The sequence below is a fragment of the Terrapene carolina genome, unplaced genomic scaffold, assembly GCF_002925995.2.
Source record: "Terrapene carolina triunguis isolate 2854851 unplaced genomic scaffold, T_m_triunguis-2.0 Scaffold131, whole genome shotgun sequence".
NCBI classification, from domain to species: Eukaryota; Metazoa; Chordata; order Testudines; family Emydidae; genus Terrapene; species Terrapene triunguis.
In genome coordinates, this window is record NW_020664482.1 from 4,843,582 (window position 1) to 4,861,150 (window position 17,569).

Here is a 17,569-nt window from a genome sequence, read left to right on the forward strand (position 1 = left end):
CGGGCTGGTTTCTTTACCTGCCACGTCTGCAGGTTCGGCGGTTCACCACTCCAGGCCAAAGGCGGCTGCGGGAAGGGTGGCCAGCACATCCCTCGGCCCACGCCGCTTCCCGCAGCCCCCATTGTCCTGGAGCAGCGAACCGCGGCCAGTGAGAGCCGCGATGGGCCGAACCTGTGGACATGGCAGGCAAACAAACTGGCCCGGCCCGCCAGGGGCTTTCCCTGAACAAGCGGCGGCCCTAGTTTGAGAACCATGAGTGCAGGGACTGGATTAGATGACCTCTTAAGGTCCATTCCAGTCCTATGATTCTATGATTTATTAACATTGCTCTGATGCCAGCTTTCATGCAGAACTGGACAGGGAGCTCCATTTGTGGGCTACTGATAGGATCTGACCCTGTGTGCTAAACAGTACACAGAAGGCCTGATTCTTCACTGTCTTGCACCTTACTGACACCTTTGGAAGGTGGGTGTAAAATGCTGCCACCAGTGTGAGTTTTGGTAGTGTTTTTACACCCACGTTGCATAGGTGTCAATGACTACACAAGTTGCAAAGCGCTTGAGAACTGAGCCCAGACACTGTGCTCATTTTGATTACTGGGGGTGAGGTGCAGCACACACTGTTTGGCAGCTAGAAAAAAGTCTGCTATTCATGAAGAAGCAAGGCAGCAGGTTATTCGAGATGTGTGAGAACAGTGTGCATAGCACATCTGAGGCTAAATTCTGCTCCAGCATAGATGCTTGATGTTGCACAGTCCTTGGTTTGCACATGGAAGTGTAGTGCCATTAATGAGAATTCCATGCACAGATCTAAGCTAGCCCAGGGCTCCAGATGTTTGATGTCAGCTACATGGACACACATCATGGGGTTTTTTTAAATTCAGGTACTTAACTATGAGCACATTCACGAGGCACTAACTAGGAACCATTTGGTATAGTCAGTAAGTTTCTTCTGGCATTTCCTAGTGAATGGAATAGGTGACGAGAACCAGCTAAGGAACTCTGAATTGGTGTCGGACTAGGGGAAGGTGCCCTCAATCTGCCTGTCTCTTGGAATAATTAATTAGCAGTGTTTATTCTGTTCAGTAAATATAATAATTTGGCATTTCCTACCTGCGTTAAGTGGATTCTGGTGGCATGCACATCAGGGGCCCATCAAAGTCAAATGGGAGTCCTTCCGAACGTTTTCAATCAGGCTCTAGTTAATAAAGCAAATCATGCCTGAAACTGACCAGCCTCATCAGTTTCGAATACCCTCTAGTGTGTATGAGCTGGAGGAGTCCAGCATTGCAACTCTGTGCTATAGCCTTTTAGGAAAGCCTCACACTTTTTGAATTGCCCTGTACAGTCATTCTTCTAAGTGTTTTCAAATACACCTTTCCTGTCACAGCATTTTAATGATATAAAACCTAAAATCAAAGACCCTTTAAATTGTGAGCTACAAATGGAAAGTCAAAACTCTGCTGCGCGTGACCTCAGTAGAGCTGTTTTCACAAGTTTTGGTGATAGGTATCCCAGAACCGAGAGCCAAAGAACTCTCAGGGCCAAATTGTAACCTCACTAACACCTTTTGAATCCAGTGCGGGGGAACAGGAATAAATGAGGTCAGTAGTAGGTCTTAAATATCTGCTGTACCAAAGCAATGAAAAATACTGCTTACCATAAAAATGAATTCCAACAGGCTGCACTGCAGGGAAGAAAGGATCTCACAACACAGTTGATGAAAATGGGAACTTACTGGCATTTTTCTTTCTGCTTTCTCAAATATTTATTTTCTCTCCATACATCAGAAACACTGATAAGGTAGTTCAGGCACTAGAGAGAACAGAGAGGATTACACTCGATGATGATGAGCTGTCAATTTCTTTTATTCAAACCTTGCCAAACAGTAATAACCAATGTCACTTGTAGAGTATCCGTGTTGGAGGGGCACTATATTGTGTCTCCCCCACCACCCCGAAGTGCTAGGCTTTGTTTATGTACTAGCATTGATTCTGCTAATGCAAGGTCAGGGTGGGGTTTGCCAGAAGAACAAAAATTGGGTGATCTATTCTCCAATCTTTTTCCACTCATGGAATTTTTACTGTATAATGAGGCTGGTAGGTAGGGGATGCCTTAGTGTTCTAAGCATCTGATTTGAAATGCAAGCAGCCCTTCATCCTCCTGTCAGACAAAAGGAATAACATGCAGTTTAATGCTGATTAACCTTTAGGGTCAAACTGTTTTGTTCTGTATGGATATTTACATACGAGTAAAGGTTTGGTTCCACCACCCTGCCACTTTTTTCAGTGTGCTGTACACCCATCAGCATCTGTCTACCCACCTATCTCACCAAATTGGCTGCCTTTCCTTTCGTACGGCCCTGCGATCCTTTAGGATGATAAGTTTCATGTAAATCTAAAATATTAGGGGTCAAACTCTGTTCTGAGTTATGCTGGTGTGCTTTTACTATGAATATCGTTGTTATGGTCACAGATAACTCCAAGGGTACTATTCTGATACCTTTGGTTATATCACATACATTTTAGGATGAGATGTGCTGTGTTTGGAACACTAATTAAATGTGATTTCAAATCTCTGAATAACCTTTTTTTAATGCTCTGGTTTTAGGATCCAGAAGTCAGCAAGGATGATGCAAAATTTGAAATGCAAAAAGGTACATTTCTTGATACTCTGGGAAATCTTTTACTAAATGAAATAAAGTGGAAACTAGGTCTGTCAAGAGACAATTTTCTTTGCATCATTGAAAACACCAAAGATAACATAGGAAATCTGGGGATGGCCTGCACTGTGCTTGGAGCCTGATCTTGCTCCCAGTGAAGTCAATGGCAACACTCCCATGCAGCAGGTTTTGTTCAGAAGGTCTAGAGTCAGTATCTTAATACCTATGGCAATCCTTTAGCTTTACGGTGTCATTTTGGAACAAGATTTGAGGCGTCCTTTGCTCAGCATCTGGGTCTTTCAGTGCTATTATATCATGATCGCATGAGGCAGCAGAACGTCTCTACGAACGTGAGAAGGATAAGATGTCAGAAGAATAGAAAGTGCTTGCCAGGAAAGCTACCAAAAAGTGCTGAATTGCTAAATCTGCTGGTATATAAGCCAGTAACGAAGCACTGTTTTGCCAGTGCCCCCATGATGCTAATCCTTTAGTTTACATAGGCGGAAAATATTTTACCAACTATTTACTATGTATTGTATGCCCGTCATCTCTGTGAGGCCAGTGTTTGTACCAAACAAATTAATGAGTTCCTGCTGCTAATTAAAGCCAGCAAGTTAAAGCCCTTTTGAAGTCAATGAGGCTCTACACCTGCAACCAAAGGGAGGATTGAAGCACAGCGTTTACAGAAGGAGTGTCAAGGTGGCATGCATGTAAATACTTATTGGTGGTGTGCCTTTTACAGTCCTGCCTGATGGATTCCTGTTGGTGCATCTGTCACATCTTGACTGGGCTCCTGTAAGGGAATGTCTTCACTGCAGAGTTAGCCCAGGTGATTAGCACCTGAGTCCGAGCATTCAAGTTAGGCTAGCTCAGGTGTGAGCAGCCACACGGCAAAGCTATGCCTGTATTACTGCATCCTCACTGATGCTACACTCACCCATGTGTGTAACTAGGACTGCTGGGGGCACATCCCATAACGCTTGGCACTGCAGTAAATTGAGCCACTCTATAATTTTTTCCCAGTAAATTGTGGGAGGATTTGTCTGTCCTTCTAGGCACATGGGGAATTATGGGACGGCATTGGAGGACGATCAGCATTCAGTGATTTTAGCCTGTGTCCTCTCTGCAAAGTGGGCACATTACCAGCCTGAGTGAAAGTGGAACCCAGGCTCTAACCATCACCCCCAGCCAGCCCAGCTAACCCGGGGTGAAAGCACCAGCAAACTTGTGTGAAAGGGTTTTTGTGTGTGGATGGGACGTGAGTTAGGGGCAACATTTGAGTCAGAGCCTGAGCTAACTCTGCAGTGAAGACATTCCCTTCTCATTCTCACCCCAAGCAGAGAGTGTTAGGGTAAGGCTTATTGAAGTGGTTAGTCGCTGCAGTACACAGCATCCCACTGTCTGGGTGAGGTTGGTTTCTGTGAGCGCATAACACCTTTACACTGTGTGCCCCACCAGCAACCAATTGGTAATTCAGCGTGCCAGCCAGCCCTTCAGGGTCTGGGAGTTGGTTATTTAATGCACTGTCTGTCACCTCATTTGAACCTTACATTTGATGTTTACTGAGATGTCTCTGCTGTCAGTGCCTTTCAGGTCAGCAGCAAGGCACTCTGAGCTGAAAGTCCCCACCTTGCTGTGCCCATCAAAGCTTGAATTTGCATTCGTACACATGGACATTTGTACACGTTTTGTTCGGTCAGACTTTTGACTGAATATTAATTTAGGCCCTGGTCCTGCAGGTCTCAGCATGGGCACGGGGAGCTGCTTCCATAGGGCTCATTGCAAGATCGGGGCCATTAACTCTATTAGACAAGGAAGTTTTCTGTCAGGGGTGGAGCTTTTTAAAATCAGTCCTGATGATTCTGGCTCTTGTGTACTTTAATATTATTACACAGCACTGTGCGTCCAGGGCAGTCGCTGTACCGCCTAAGATAATGAATAAGGATAAATACATGAATAAATCACTGGCTTTGTTTGATTGCAGATGACAGGCAGCAACCAATTTCAGCTCACCTAATGGGGTTCAAGAACAGCACCAAGAAAGTATCAGGTAAGGAACTCAGCTTTGCCAGACCCTATTCACAAATCAGAGGGGTGGAGAAGGAAAGTGGGATTTATAAGTGGTGAAATAATCATAATAATAATTATAATAATTGGGAGGGCATATCTAGTGGAGTCCCCCAGGAGTCAGTCCTGGGTCTGGTACTAGTCAATGTTTTCATTAATGACTTGGATAATGGAGTGGAGGAGGGTATGCATATAAAATTTGCCGATGACAGCGTTCCAAGCACTTTGGAGGACAGGATTATAATTCAAAATAATCTTGACAAATGGTCTGAAATCAACAAGATGAAATTCAATAAAGACAAGTGCAAGTACTTCATTTTGGAAGGACAAATTAAATGCACAACTACAAAATGGGGAATAACTGGCCAGGCAGTTGTAGTACCCAAATCCTGAATAGGATCTGGGCGTTATTGTGGGTCACAACTTGAATATGAGTCAACAATGTGATGCAGTTGTGAAAAAGGCTAATATTCTGGGTGTATTAACAGGAGTGTTGTGTGTAAGATGTGGGAGATAATTGTCCCATTCTAGTCAGCTGAAATATTGTGTCCAATTTTTGGGTGCCATGCTTTAGGAAAGAGGTAGATAAACTGCAGAGAGTCCAGAGGAGAAAACAAAAATGATAAAAGGTTTAGGTAGCCTAACCCATGAGAAAAGGTTAAAAAAACTGGGTATGTTTAGCCTTGAGAAAAGAAGACTGAGGGGGGTCTGAGAATAGTCTTCAAATCTGTTAAGGGCTGTTATAAAGAGGACTGTGATTGATCGTTCTACCATGTCCACTGACAGTAGGATAATAAGTAATGGACTTAACCTGCAGCAAGGGAGAATTCGGTCAGATACTAGGAAAAACTTTCTAACTATAAAGCTAGTTAAGTTCTGGAATAGGCTTCCAAAGGATGTTGTGGAATCCCTGTCAGGTTGAACAAACACCTGTCAGGGAGGGTCTAGGTTTACTTAGTCTGCCTCAGCACAGGGGACTGGACTAGAAGACTTCTTGAGGTCCCTTCCAGCCCTCCGTTTCTATAATTCTATGATAATATCTAGCTCTTCTGTAGTGCTTTTTCGATAGAGCTCAAAGCACTTTATAAAGGAGGGGAGTAGCATTAGCCTCATTTTACAGATGGAGAGACTGAGGCACAGAGAGGTGACATGACTTGCCCAAAGTCACCCAGCAGGCCAGTGGCAGAGCTAGGAATAGCACTCAGATCTCTGCTCTAGCCACTGGGCACACATTTTCTGTGTGGGGTTTTACTCTTCAGGGAATCAAACTCAGCAGTAACTATGTAGAGTATTATTATTGAGTATGATGATATTGCATGTAGGCTAACTTCTGCTTGCCTTACTCATGCGCATCTGCCCACTGGACTCCACTGTGACAATGCACTTGAATAAGGTGGTTTCACTTTGGTCCTATGTGAAGTGTAATTGAAGGGCTACAGTGAGTTAGAAGACAATAATTCCAGCACAGGAGTTTGGTGACAACGTAAAACTAAACCTCGCAATGAACATTTTTCCTTTTGCTTCATTACTGGTGGTTTTCTGTGGTTTTTTTTTTATCCTGTTTCCTAGAAATAAATAGATGTTCCTTAAGAAAAGGAAATAATGTCATTGTTTTCAAATGGACCACCCTCCTGCTGAAACCTGGCTAAAATACATTTGATCTTGTAGGCATGTCACGCACTTTGAAGGACTGGGGAATTGGGTGCCTTTCGCAGAGAGAAAAAGAGTGTGTGTGTGTGTGTGTGTGTGTGTAGTGTATGTGTGGGCTTTTCGTAACGTTATTTCTGGTGGTCATTTTTACAAGAAACTGCTAAATGCAGAATAGCATCATACCAGGGATTGTCAGGGTCAGCTGTGAGTGGAGAGGGTTAGGGCTGGTTTAAGTGAAGAGTAATGTTCGTCATATGCAGAATCTGAAATAGCCCATGGCATAGGCAAAATAAGGCCTAGTCCCGCAAACCCTTAGTCATGAGTGTAGTCCTTACTCATGCAAAGCGTCTCACTCTTCTCAAGGCTGTCTCCACATTTCCCCTAAAATTTCCCAGCTTTGATATCAACAGTGAGAGCACTCATTAGATAAGGCACTGATGGTCACTGGCTTTACAGGGTATATCTACACTGCAATTAAAAACCCAGGACTGGCCTGTGCCAGCTGACTCAGGCCCGCAGGGATCAGGTTATGGGGCTGTTTAATTGCAGTTTAGACGTTTGGGCTCTGGCTGGAGCCAGGCTCTAGGACCCTGCAAGGTGGGAGGGTCCCAGAATTTGGGCTGTAGCCTGAGCCCCAACCTCTCTATTGCAATTAAACAACCCCTTAGCCAGAGCCCCATGAGCCTGAGACAGCTGGCACAGGCCAGCCACCGGTGTCTAATTGTAGCATAGACATATCCTTAGTCACTATAATGAACGTATAGACACCATGGAGCCATGTTCTGTACCATCTCAATTACATTTACCTTGAACAGTTTTCTGAAACTGCTCAATATGTTGTGGTCCTGTCTACACTTGCATTCATACCATTTTCACCACTGGTTCGGCAGCAATAGGTAAATTTTCTAGAGTAATCCTAGCCCAGGAGACAGCCTGCAAGAGCAAAGGTGTATGAGTTAGAGTCTGCAAGATCAGACCTATAATCTGGTAAAAATCTCTAAACCTAAGCACATTTCGATTGACTCTGGAGTAACTACCAGTAAACAGCAATTGCTCTTTCCATCTCTGACGCTACAACTCACACAGACTTTATTCCACTTTATAGTTCAACCCATAACCTTGGGGAAACCTTAGTATCAGATAAAAATCACAAAAAAACTCCCTGTAATCCTGTTGTTATAATGCAAACTAACAAACACTCAGAAATGAACTAATTGGCTGGAACTCAATGCTTAGACTCAGCCATTGGGGAAAAAGAAAACAAGCCAGTAACATGCACATGTATAGATCTCATGATGGATTATTCCTTCACTAACAGAACTTCCTACTAAAGGACAAGATACCCATCCTGCTCCCATTGCAGTGAATGGTATTTCAGTTTCTCCAGGGTTGGGTTCTTTGTGAGGTAATTAGAAACGCTGATACTGGATATTATTTTCATATTAATATCCGAGGCTGGAGTTCATTCTCTTCTCTTTACTGGATTATAGTAGGTCACTCAACACACAGCTTGCTCTGGAACAGTCATAACCTTCAATGGGATTATTTGTGTGCCCTAAATCCAGAGTCAGCTCCTTTCAAAGGCAGTGCCCGAGCACCTGAAGGCTGCATTGACTTCAATGGAGCTATGCCCATTTACCGCAGCTGAGAATCTGGCTCTTTGTGTTTATTATTTGTAGCAAAACGGATTATAACCATGACTACTTCTCTGCTGTGTAAAGAAGGCCAAATGCTAAGCCACACACCAGGTCAATCAGAGGGGACAGTGTGGGTTAAGAACCAAAAAAACCCAACTTCCTTCCTGGGTATAAATAACACAGCAGGGCAAAAGGCCACTCTAGTGCTGGGATCCCATTAGAGTGCAGAGGGGAGCGATATAATATCCACCTAGAGCTCCCAATCCGGCTCTAATAATTCCCATCAGCTTGTAGATGATGACAACTGATACAACTACTTGCCATGAAGAACAAGGAGCCCCTTTCTCCCAGAGCAGGAAGAGGGAGCACAGAAAGAGGGAGGCTGTGCTGTGGGCAGCGCTCACAGCCCCAGAGGAGGAGCGTCTGGGCAGGAGCAGGATGGAGACTGGGAAGCTGTGCTGCGGAGCAGTTGTCTTGCTACATGCTGTAGACACACTTCGAGAGAGACAGTCCTTACCACAATGAGTTTACAGTCTAAACAGACAAGAGAGACTTGGGGTGGGACTGATTCCATTCACATGAAACGTTCTAATGGTATTTTTTTCTCCTAATGTGATTTCTGACTCATTCAACTCAAAAGTGATGTTTTTCCCTCCACAGTTTTACAATGGCAGAAAACGGGGTACGCCCCTATGAGCAACCTGATATCCTACAAAGGAGGGAAATTGAAGGTGGAAAAAGAAGGGCTCTACTACATCTACTCCCAGGTCAGCTTCTGCACCAAGACAGCTCCTGGGGCGCCATTTACGGTGTTTATTTATTTGAACCTACCATCGGAATCTGATCGGCTCTTATTAAAGGGACAGGATACACACAGCTCATCCAGTGTTTACTGTGCCCTACAATCCACTCACCTGGGAGGAGTGTTTGAACTCCGGAAAGGTGACGTGGTGTTTGTTAATGTGACAGATTCAACTCAAGTGAACTATGATCATGGAAACACATACTTTGGTATGTTTAAACTCTATTGAGAAGTGACCTGCTATGAAGAACAGAACTGCAGGAGGCCCAATCCCAACTTTGTTGAACAAAGTGAATCCTGGTTTCCAATATTTATGTTCCTCTGCATCTTTAGTTTTCTTGTATCTAGTTCTGTATATTTTGTTATTTATTAACGGGGGCAGAATGAGCCCTTAGAACGGAAACAGAACAAAGTTTGGAGCTGTTACTGTGTGCACTTTGTTCTCACCTTTACTCATTGCGGAATGTCTGTACACATCTGTATCATATGTATTTAAGCCCAGGCTCTGTGTGCTATCACTTGTCTGACAGGGTGGATATGCTTATTTAGTAGAACATAATATGAGTGTTTCTTTCCAAACAACATTACGTATCTCTCAGGGGACTCCAGTCAGATAGATTTTATGTACCTCTTTTTCAATCTGCTTATAAAGTAACAATGGAAAAATGGTTTAGAAATATCTTCTCTAGGAAAAAAGCAATCAGCAAATTGCCATCCTTAAGCGGTAACTGCTAATGACACATATTTACCATTTAAATCATATATTTCACCTGAAGTCTCCCTTCTTTTCATCTCTGTATATGTACAATATACAATCAGCAGAACCTTGTACCTTTTATAATCATGTGATATTTGCTGAGGCTTGTTCACACTGGATGAAATTCACTCTGGAGCAGAAGGGCCTGCACAAGGTCCATGTGCCACTCATGTCCTCAGAACAGGGCTTCAGTGAGATGTAAATAGTCCTCTGCCCCAGGGTGAATTTCATCCACAGGCCTAGACTGTCCTGCATAGATTTGTGAATGAAGGGGACACTGCTCATGGAACAACCCTCACCCATGTGGAAGGGAGCCATAGCCACCCTCCCCGTACCACGACCCCTTCTCTCCAGGCCCCCTGGACAACCCTCCTCCATGGGCCTTTATTCCACATTGGGGAAGAAATGAGAAGGCAGAAGGCTGGACCAGGCAGGATCCCTTGTCCAGTCCTATGATACACCTCCAAGCTGTACTATCTATTGTGTAGAGCCTCCCCTGGGCATTTTGGGGCTACCACTGCCAGGATAGGTCCTGTTAGAGCGGCTCCATTGGGGTCACTAGGGCCATAGCTGGTGCAGTGGGACTGGACCTCTAAGGCCCCAGAGCCTTTTCCATGTGTGAACAATGGGTAATATGGGGATGTCCTTGCTGAGATTTTCTCCTCCAGACCTTCCTCCCATGGACTGTGTGAGAGGGTGATCCGGGCCATAATAAATTAAGACAGTTACATAGCACCTTGCACCCAAAGATCCCAAATACCAAGAGACTTTTCAGGGTCCTGATCCTGGAACTCTGACTCACTCAAGTAGTGCTCACTCATGGGAGTAGCTCTGTTGAAGTAAATAAGATTGCTTGTATAAGGGTTGCAGGATTGGGACATAGGATTTTTGCCTGAGTAAAGATTGCAAGATTGGCCCATATAGCATAGCATGGTCACTTGCCCCATCTTCAATATGCAGCCACCTCTGGGGTGGAAAGTAGTAGTCTTTACACGCAGAACACACCAATACCAGTGACTGTGGATTTAAGGCCTGATGCTGCACCTATGGATATCAATGGGAGGCATGCTCAGAATCTGCCCGTCTAATTTTACTATAATTTAATATGTAGTGTTGGTGGCATAACTTTATTAGAGAATGGAGTCAGTGAAATATTTTTGTTTGATGCATTGTGTAAACATTATTTATTTAATTAAAGCTGTATTATATTCATGGACAAAGGGAAGTTGCATTGAAAAATAGGAAGTGTGCAAGGAATAAATATGACTGTTTGTTATGTTTGTGCAGTAACGTCGGATCCCCAGTATTGAATGTTGAGTTCTGAAGTGCTAAACAGGAAGTGCTGTGTTGCTTACACATCACAGCACTGAGCTGATTTGCAGTCTCGCTACAACAATTGGTGTAGAATTCTCCATACTGTAGTGTTACAAATAACATACCATTTATAAATTAACAAATAAAATTTCATTTTATACAGTTTTTAACGCGGTTGCATTTTTAAAAAACTGCCAGAGTTTGTCACACTGATTTGGGGTCTAGTGTAGAGTTCTGTACTGTTGCCCATCACTGTATCATCTGAGCACTTATCCTACAGGATACTATATATGTTTTCCTAGCTGAAGTCATGACACTCAACATTATATGTACTCTTGCAGTTAGACAAGGATTTTGACTTCCTCTGTTGCCATACACAATATGCCAGTGCCTGTTTTATCCATGTATTTCTTGTGTATTTTCCGTATGAGTTTCCTCTCAGCTCTTTTTTTTTTTTTTTTTGCATAACTTCTTCCTCCTGCAAAAGTTACTCTTCATCAGATGGAAGTGGAAAAGTGAAATTATCTCAGCCAATCAGAGTGCAGTTACATACAATTCTCTTCACATTGATTGATTTAGGGAATCTTATTTGCATACTGACTCTGTGCAATAACTACGTAGTATGGAAATATATGTACCCTAGCTGGTTGCCAGCCATTATTAGCCAGTTAAAGAACAAGGATCTGTAGAACCACTGGATAGTTATTTCTCACAGATTGTTCTGTGAATGCAACTCTTTGCACTCCCATTTCTTCAATGCAGCAGTGATGGGGGGGAAGAGGCAGCTGCAGCATGTAATACACAGAGGTGGCTGTTGCATTCAACAACCAATATTAAAATAAGAAACAATATGGGATATTTAGCACAATGGAAATTTACGGAGTTTTTAAAATCATTTCACATTGTCATAGAAATTAAACCCCGCTAAAGGAGCCAATGGGAATGGACAGCAGATATCTCAGGGCCAAAGATCAGCTACAGCTGGGAAACAGTAAACTTATCAAGGCTTCTGTCCCTGAAGCAGGGGCTTTCACCAGGTCTCTGCAGCAGTCAACACCGTTGACCACGAGATACCGCCATCTCACCTGCAAGAGATGGCAGGGATCCAGGGGAAAGCACTATGATCAAGGAACTCCATGGCCTGGGCCCCAGACATCTAAAAGAGCCTAAAGACCTGGGATGAAGACAGTGGCCCACACTTGCTCTGCTCAGGCACGATGGAACTCTTGGCAATAAAAGAGTAAGGCTCTTCTGTGTGGGACACAGAGCTTTCCTGGGGGCTGGTGGGAAACTATGGAACAAACTCCCCCAGTGTTCTGTGTTCAAGCATAAAAACAGAGAGAGCATCATTCAGACTTTAATCCTTCCTCCACATATAGTGCACTCTCTCCTCAAGCACTTACTGAAAGTAGAGTTCTCTACATTCCTAGCCATTACCCTATACATAATCATACTCATCATACTGTAACGCCCCCATTGAGCAGCCAGCTATTGTAGCACACAGGAACGAAGGATCATTACAAATCTCACTACCTTTTGCTCCAAATGCAAGATGCATTTCTTTGACAGAGTAATGTGTATTAAAAACCAACCAACCAACCAAGCAAAATACTCTGCCAAAACAAAACATTCCACTGCACACACAATTCACCCCTGAGGGGAGAGGATGAGAGAACACATGACAGATGTTAGTCACTTTGCTTAATGCACCACTGAAGGTGCTCAGATACCATGGAGATGAGTGTGGTAGAAGAAGCTATATAGAATAGAATAGAATAGAATAGAATAGAATAGACACAAGATTTGCACCAGTAGAATTCATCTATTTTCGGTGGCGGCACACACGCATCCAAACTCATGTCTGTCTACCACCAAAATATCCTTCAGGTTTTTCAGTGTACTTATTCCCCTTTTTAGAGTGGCACAAATCCCTAATGGCATAGCTATATCGGCACAGTGGCAACGTGGACACACAGACATCAGTACTGTATTGCCAACCTCCACAGATGAAAAAAATCATGAGTTGGACCCCTCCCCCTCCCAAAATCATGCGTTTTTCTTTTAAGAAGATTTTACTGTGCCTTTTTTGGTCTGTCTTTTGATTTTTGATCTCCCCTGGCCCATCTCCAGTGTGTGTGTGTGTGGATGACAATCACCATTGTCCACTCTCCCAAATTTATTGGGTAAGCTGATTTTGTTCCCTACTGCAGAAGCTCTTACCCTCACATCTGCCTGTTCCCTGCCCAGCAATTAATTCTGCTCCCACCCCCTCAGTTCAGCCCCCACCCCTCAAACCTTCAGTTCAGCTCTCCAGTCCTCCTACCCATATCAGTTCGGCCGCCCTCAGTGCCCAGCACCTCCGTTCAGCCCCCACAGCCCCATCTATTCAATCCCCACTGAGTTCAGCCCCCCGTGCCCCTCAGCTCAGCCCCCTCTGAACTGAACCCCCCTCAATTCAGCCCCCTCAGTCCCATCTATTCAATCCCCACTGAGTTCAGCCCCCCGTGCCCCTCAGCTCAGCCCCCTCTGAACCCCCCTCAATTCAGCCCCCTCAGCCACATCTATTCAATCCCCACTGAGTTCAGCCACCCGTGCCCCTCAGCTCAGCCCCCTCTGAACCCTCCTCAATTCAGGACCCCGCTCAGTTCAGCCCCCTGCATCCCTCAGGTCAGCCCCCCCAACTCCCCTCAGTTCAGACCCCTCAGCCCTGTCTGTTCAGACCCTCCTCAGTTCAGTCCTCCAGCCCCCCTCAGTTCAGCCGCCCTCAGTGCCCAGCACCTCCGTTCAGCCCCCGCAAACCCCCTCAGTTCAGGCCCCTGCTCAATTCAGCCCCCCACATCCCTCAGTTCAGCCCCCCCAAACTCTCCTCAGTTCATCCCCCTCAGTTCAGACTCCTCAGCCCTGTCTGTTCAGACCCCCACTCAGTTCAGCCCTCCAGCCCCCCCTTAGTTCAGCCTCCTCAGTTCAGCCCCCCCCTTAGTTCTGTCCCCATCCCCACGTTCAGCCCCCCAGCCTCACCACTGCTCCTCCTGGGTTCTTCACACCCCTCTCCAGGCCTTGGGACTGCAGTGGGGTCCCCTCCCGGTTCCAGGCTGGGGGGGGGGCGCTCCACGGGCTGTTCACCCCCCAGTGCCCCTTCCCAGGCGATGCTGCAAGGGGCAGAGGGACCATCCTGTCCTCGTTGCCCACAGGAGGGGGTGGGGCCACCCTAAGTGGCTGGGCTCTTTGCACCCCCTCCCCCTCCTGGTAGAGCCTGAGGTTGCTGAGGAGAGAGAGAGCGCACGCGCACCAGCGAGCTCAGCCTGCAGTAGCTCTGATTGGTTATTCTGCCCCAAGAGGTGGGCAAGCAGGCTGGGCGTCCAATCAGAGGGCTCAAATTCCCCAAAAGGCCAGAGCGCCTCACTTCATGGCCACAATAGCTCATGCCCAGGCCAAGGCCCTGTGGCTGAGAAGGTGGCGGGGTCGGGGAGGTGCACACTGACGCCATGCTGGCAGCACTGCCGCTGCACTCCTGTCAGCCGTGAAGCTCCCCCCAGTAACTCCACCAGAGAGAGTGGGATGATGGTGGGTTTGGGAAGGAGGTGAAGGACTCTGGGATACCTACCCACAATGCACCATGACTGTAGTGACAGAGCTGTAGTATGAGGAGTGGAATTGGAGAGGGAGGGTCTGGCTTCAGGAGGGATTTGGTGCGAAGTGACACCAAATCACTCCTTATTTTGGGCTTTTTTGTAATAGGCGACTTCAACACAAAGTTATAGTTTAAAAACGGTTCTAGGAGTGGTTTCGGTGATTGACTGGCATCAAGGTATATGCACTTCATTAGAATTTTAGAATCCTCCTATCCCCACTCCCATTCATTTAAGAAAACATACCCAAGTTTGTGAACTTTCTGGCCCGTCCACTTGACACAGCCTATGTTCCGTCTTTTTGTCCCAAACCGGGATATGCTTCAAAGGTTCAACACAGGCATATACCACATTGAGGCAACAGAGACCATGGAGAATGGAGAGAGCAAGGATGACCTTTTTTAATAATGTAAGTACACACAAATTTATTATTTTAGTATTTTTAATGTGTAACAATGCTGTATGCAGCAAAACTAGAACTACTAAAAATGGCATTTGTATACCCCCCCCACCACACACACACTCCTCTTCCTCTGAAATGGGGTGGAGTTGTTTTGAAAGGCAGTGCCGCTTTTCTTCCCCTTCGTGAGACTTGGCAACATGATCTGGGCCAGGCTGCCAGCTAGCACAGGCCTCTCAGCATGTAATGCTGGCCTCTCTGTCTGCTCAGCAAAGATCTGTCCTATAAGTTGGTCTGCCTGTCACGTCCCTTATGGCTAATGGCAGCGATCTGTGTGCAGGACATCGTTAGACTGACCTCACACTTGGTAAGACAACTCCCATCTTTTCATGTATTTATACCTGCTCCTGTATTTTCCCCTCCATGCATCTGATGAAGTGGGTTTTAGCCCACAAAAGCTTATGCCCAAATAAATTTGTTAGTCTCTAAGGTGCCACAAGGACTCCTCGTTGTTTTTGCTGATACAAACTAACACGGCTACCACTCTGAAACTTAATGTGTGTCAGCAATGTAGTGCAGTTGTGAAAAAGGCTATTATCTTTTTGGGATGTATTAAATGAAGTGTCACATGTAAGAAATGGGAGATAATTGGACCGCTCTAATCTAGTGGGCACTGGAGAGGCCTTAGCTGGAGTACTGTGTCCAATTCTGGGTGCCATGCTTCAGAAAAGATGTGGACAAGTTGAAGAGCATCCAGAAGAGAGCAACAAACATGATAAAAGATTTAGAAAACCTGACCTATGAGGAAAGGTTAAAAAAATTGGGCATGTTTGGTGTTGAGAAAAGACAACTGAGGGAGAACCTGATAGTCTTCAAATATGTTAAGGACTGTTATAAAGAGGAGAGTGATCAATTGTTCTCCATGCCCACTGAAGGAGCAAGGGAGATTCTGGTTAGATATTAGGGAAATCTTTCTAAGTATAAGGGTAGTTAAGTTCTGGAATAGGCTTCCTAGGGAGGTTGTGGAATTCCCATCACTGTAGCTTTTTAAGAACAGGTTGGACAAACACCTGTCAGGGATGGTTTAGGTCAGTGGTTCTCAAACTTTTGTACTGGTGACCCTTCTCACATAGCAACCCTCTGAGTGTGACCTTCCCTTATAAATTAAAAACACTTTTTAATATATTTAACACCATTATAAATGCTGGAGGCAAAGCGGGGTTTGGGGTGGAGGCTGACAGCTTACAACCCCCCCTGTAATAACCTTGTGACCCCCTGAGGGGTCCCGACCCCCAGTTTGAGAACCCCTGGTCTAGGTGTACTTGGTTCTGCCTCAGTGCAAGGGACTGGACTTGATGATCTATTGAGGTCCCTTCCAGTCCTACATATCTATGATTCTCTGACCCCTAAATCCTTTTCAAAGTCATTGTTTTCCAGGACACAGTCCTCCATTAAGTAGATACGGTCTGCGTTCCTTGTTCCTAGATGTATTAAAATGTATTTTGTTTGAATCTAGATCACTCTGTAGGACTGCTCTGTCCCCATCCTTATTTACCGCTCTACCAATCTTTGTGTCATCCACAAATTTTATCAGCAGTTACTTCCTGATCATCCGGGAAATGCTGAATAGTGTTGAGCTTGCAGGACCCCACTAGAAAGCTCCGCCTACACATGAACTCACGCATGCCCCCCACTGAGTCTCAGTATCTCACCCCACAGGGAACGGTGTGCACAGGTGGAAGACAGTCATACAGCCACACCTGTGGACAGCATGCAGGGAACCGTGGGAAAGGAGGGAAACAGTAGCACTGGTTGGAAAATGTATTTTTCACTGATTTTTTCATTTTTATTTTATTTTGTTGAAAAACTTGGTCTTTTAACAAAACCACCTAAAACTTAGATAAAAATAGACATTTTCTTGTGAAAATGTCGATTTAATCAGAAAGCTGTTTTTGGTTGCAAAAAGGTTTTGACAAACATTTTTTCAACCAGCTCCACTAACCAGGCAAATGCCCCTGAAGTTAATGCAGCCTCAGATAGCAGCGACTTCAGGAAGATGGGCTACATCAGGGTTTCTCAAACAGGGGTCGCCGCTTGTGTAGGGAAAGCCCCTGGCAGGCCGGTGTGAGCCCCGTCCGCAGGTTCGGCCGATCGCGGCTCTCACTGGCCTCAGATCGCCACTGCAGGCCAATGGGGGCTGCTGGAAGCGGCGCCCAGTAAGTCCCTCAGCCTGCGCTGCTTCCAGCAGCTCCCATTAGCCCGGAGCAGTGATCCACGGCCAGTGGGAGCCGCGATCGGCCGGACCTGCGGACGGGGCTCACACTGGCATCCCAGGGGCTTTCCCTACACAAGCGGCGACCCCTGTTTGAGAAACCCTGGGCTACATGGATTGCAAGAGATTCCTTGCTCCTCATACTCTCTGTGGTTTTGGCCATGTCTGAGACAGCCATCTGAACATGGTTCCAGGGCCACTTTGCTCAGACCATGGCAGCTTTGTGCATTTGGGATTGGGGACTCCAACTGGGTCTCTTCTCTCTTTGCACTGGATCTTTCCATCCCTTTCCCTACACTCTGCTTCTAGGACTCTTGGTGGTGCCAGTCTCCTGCCTTGGACTATGGACTCTTCAGTGCCTTGCTCTTTCTACTGGTTCT

At 45.6% G+C, this 17,569-nt stretch overlaps 1 protein-coding gene across 1 annotated transcript in view; it reads left to right on the forward strand.

The window, feature by feature from the left end:
* The window catches only part of CD40LG (CD40 ligand), a 14,341-nt gene extending 5,295 nt beyond the window's left edge, over window positions 1-9,046 (forward strand). The window contains exons 3-5 of the mRNA XM_024203093.1: window positions 2,610-2,655; window positions 4,646-4,711; window positions 8,676-9,046. Of these exons, the coding sequence (XP_024058861.1) occupies window positions 2,610-2,655; window positions 4,646-4,711; window positions 8,676-9,046 (483 nt within the window). The remainder of the gene's footprint in view (window positions 1-2,609; window positions 2,656-4,645; window positions 4,712-8,675) is intronic.
* Window positions 9,047-17,569: the final 8,523 nt, after the last annotated feature.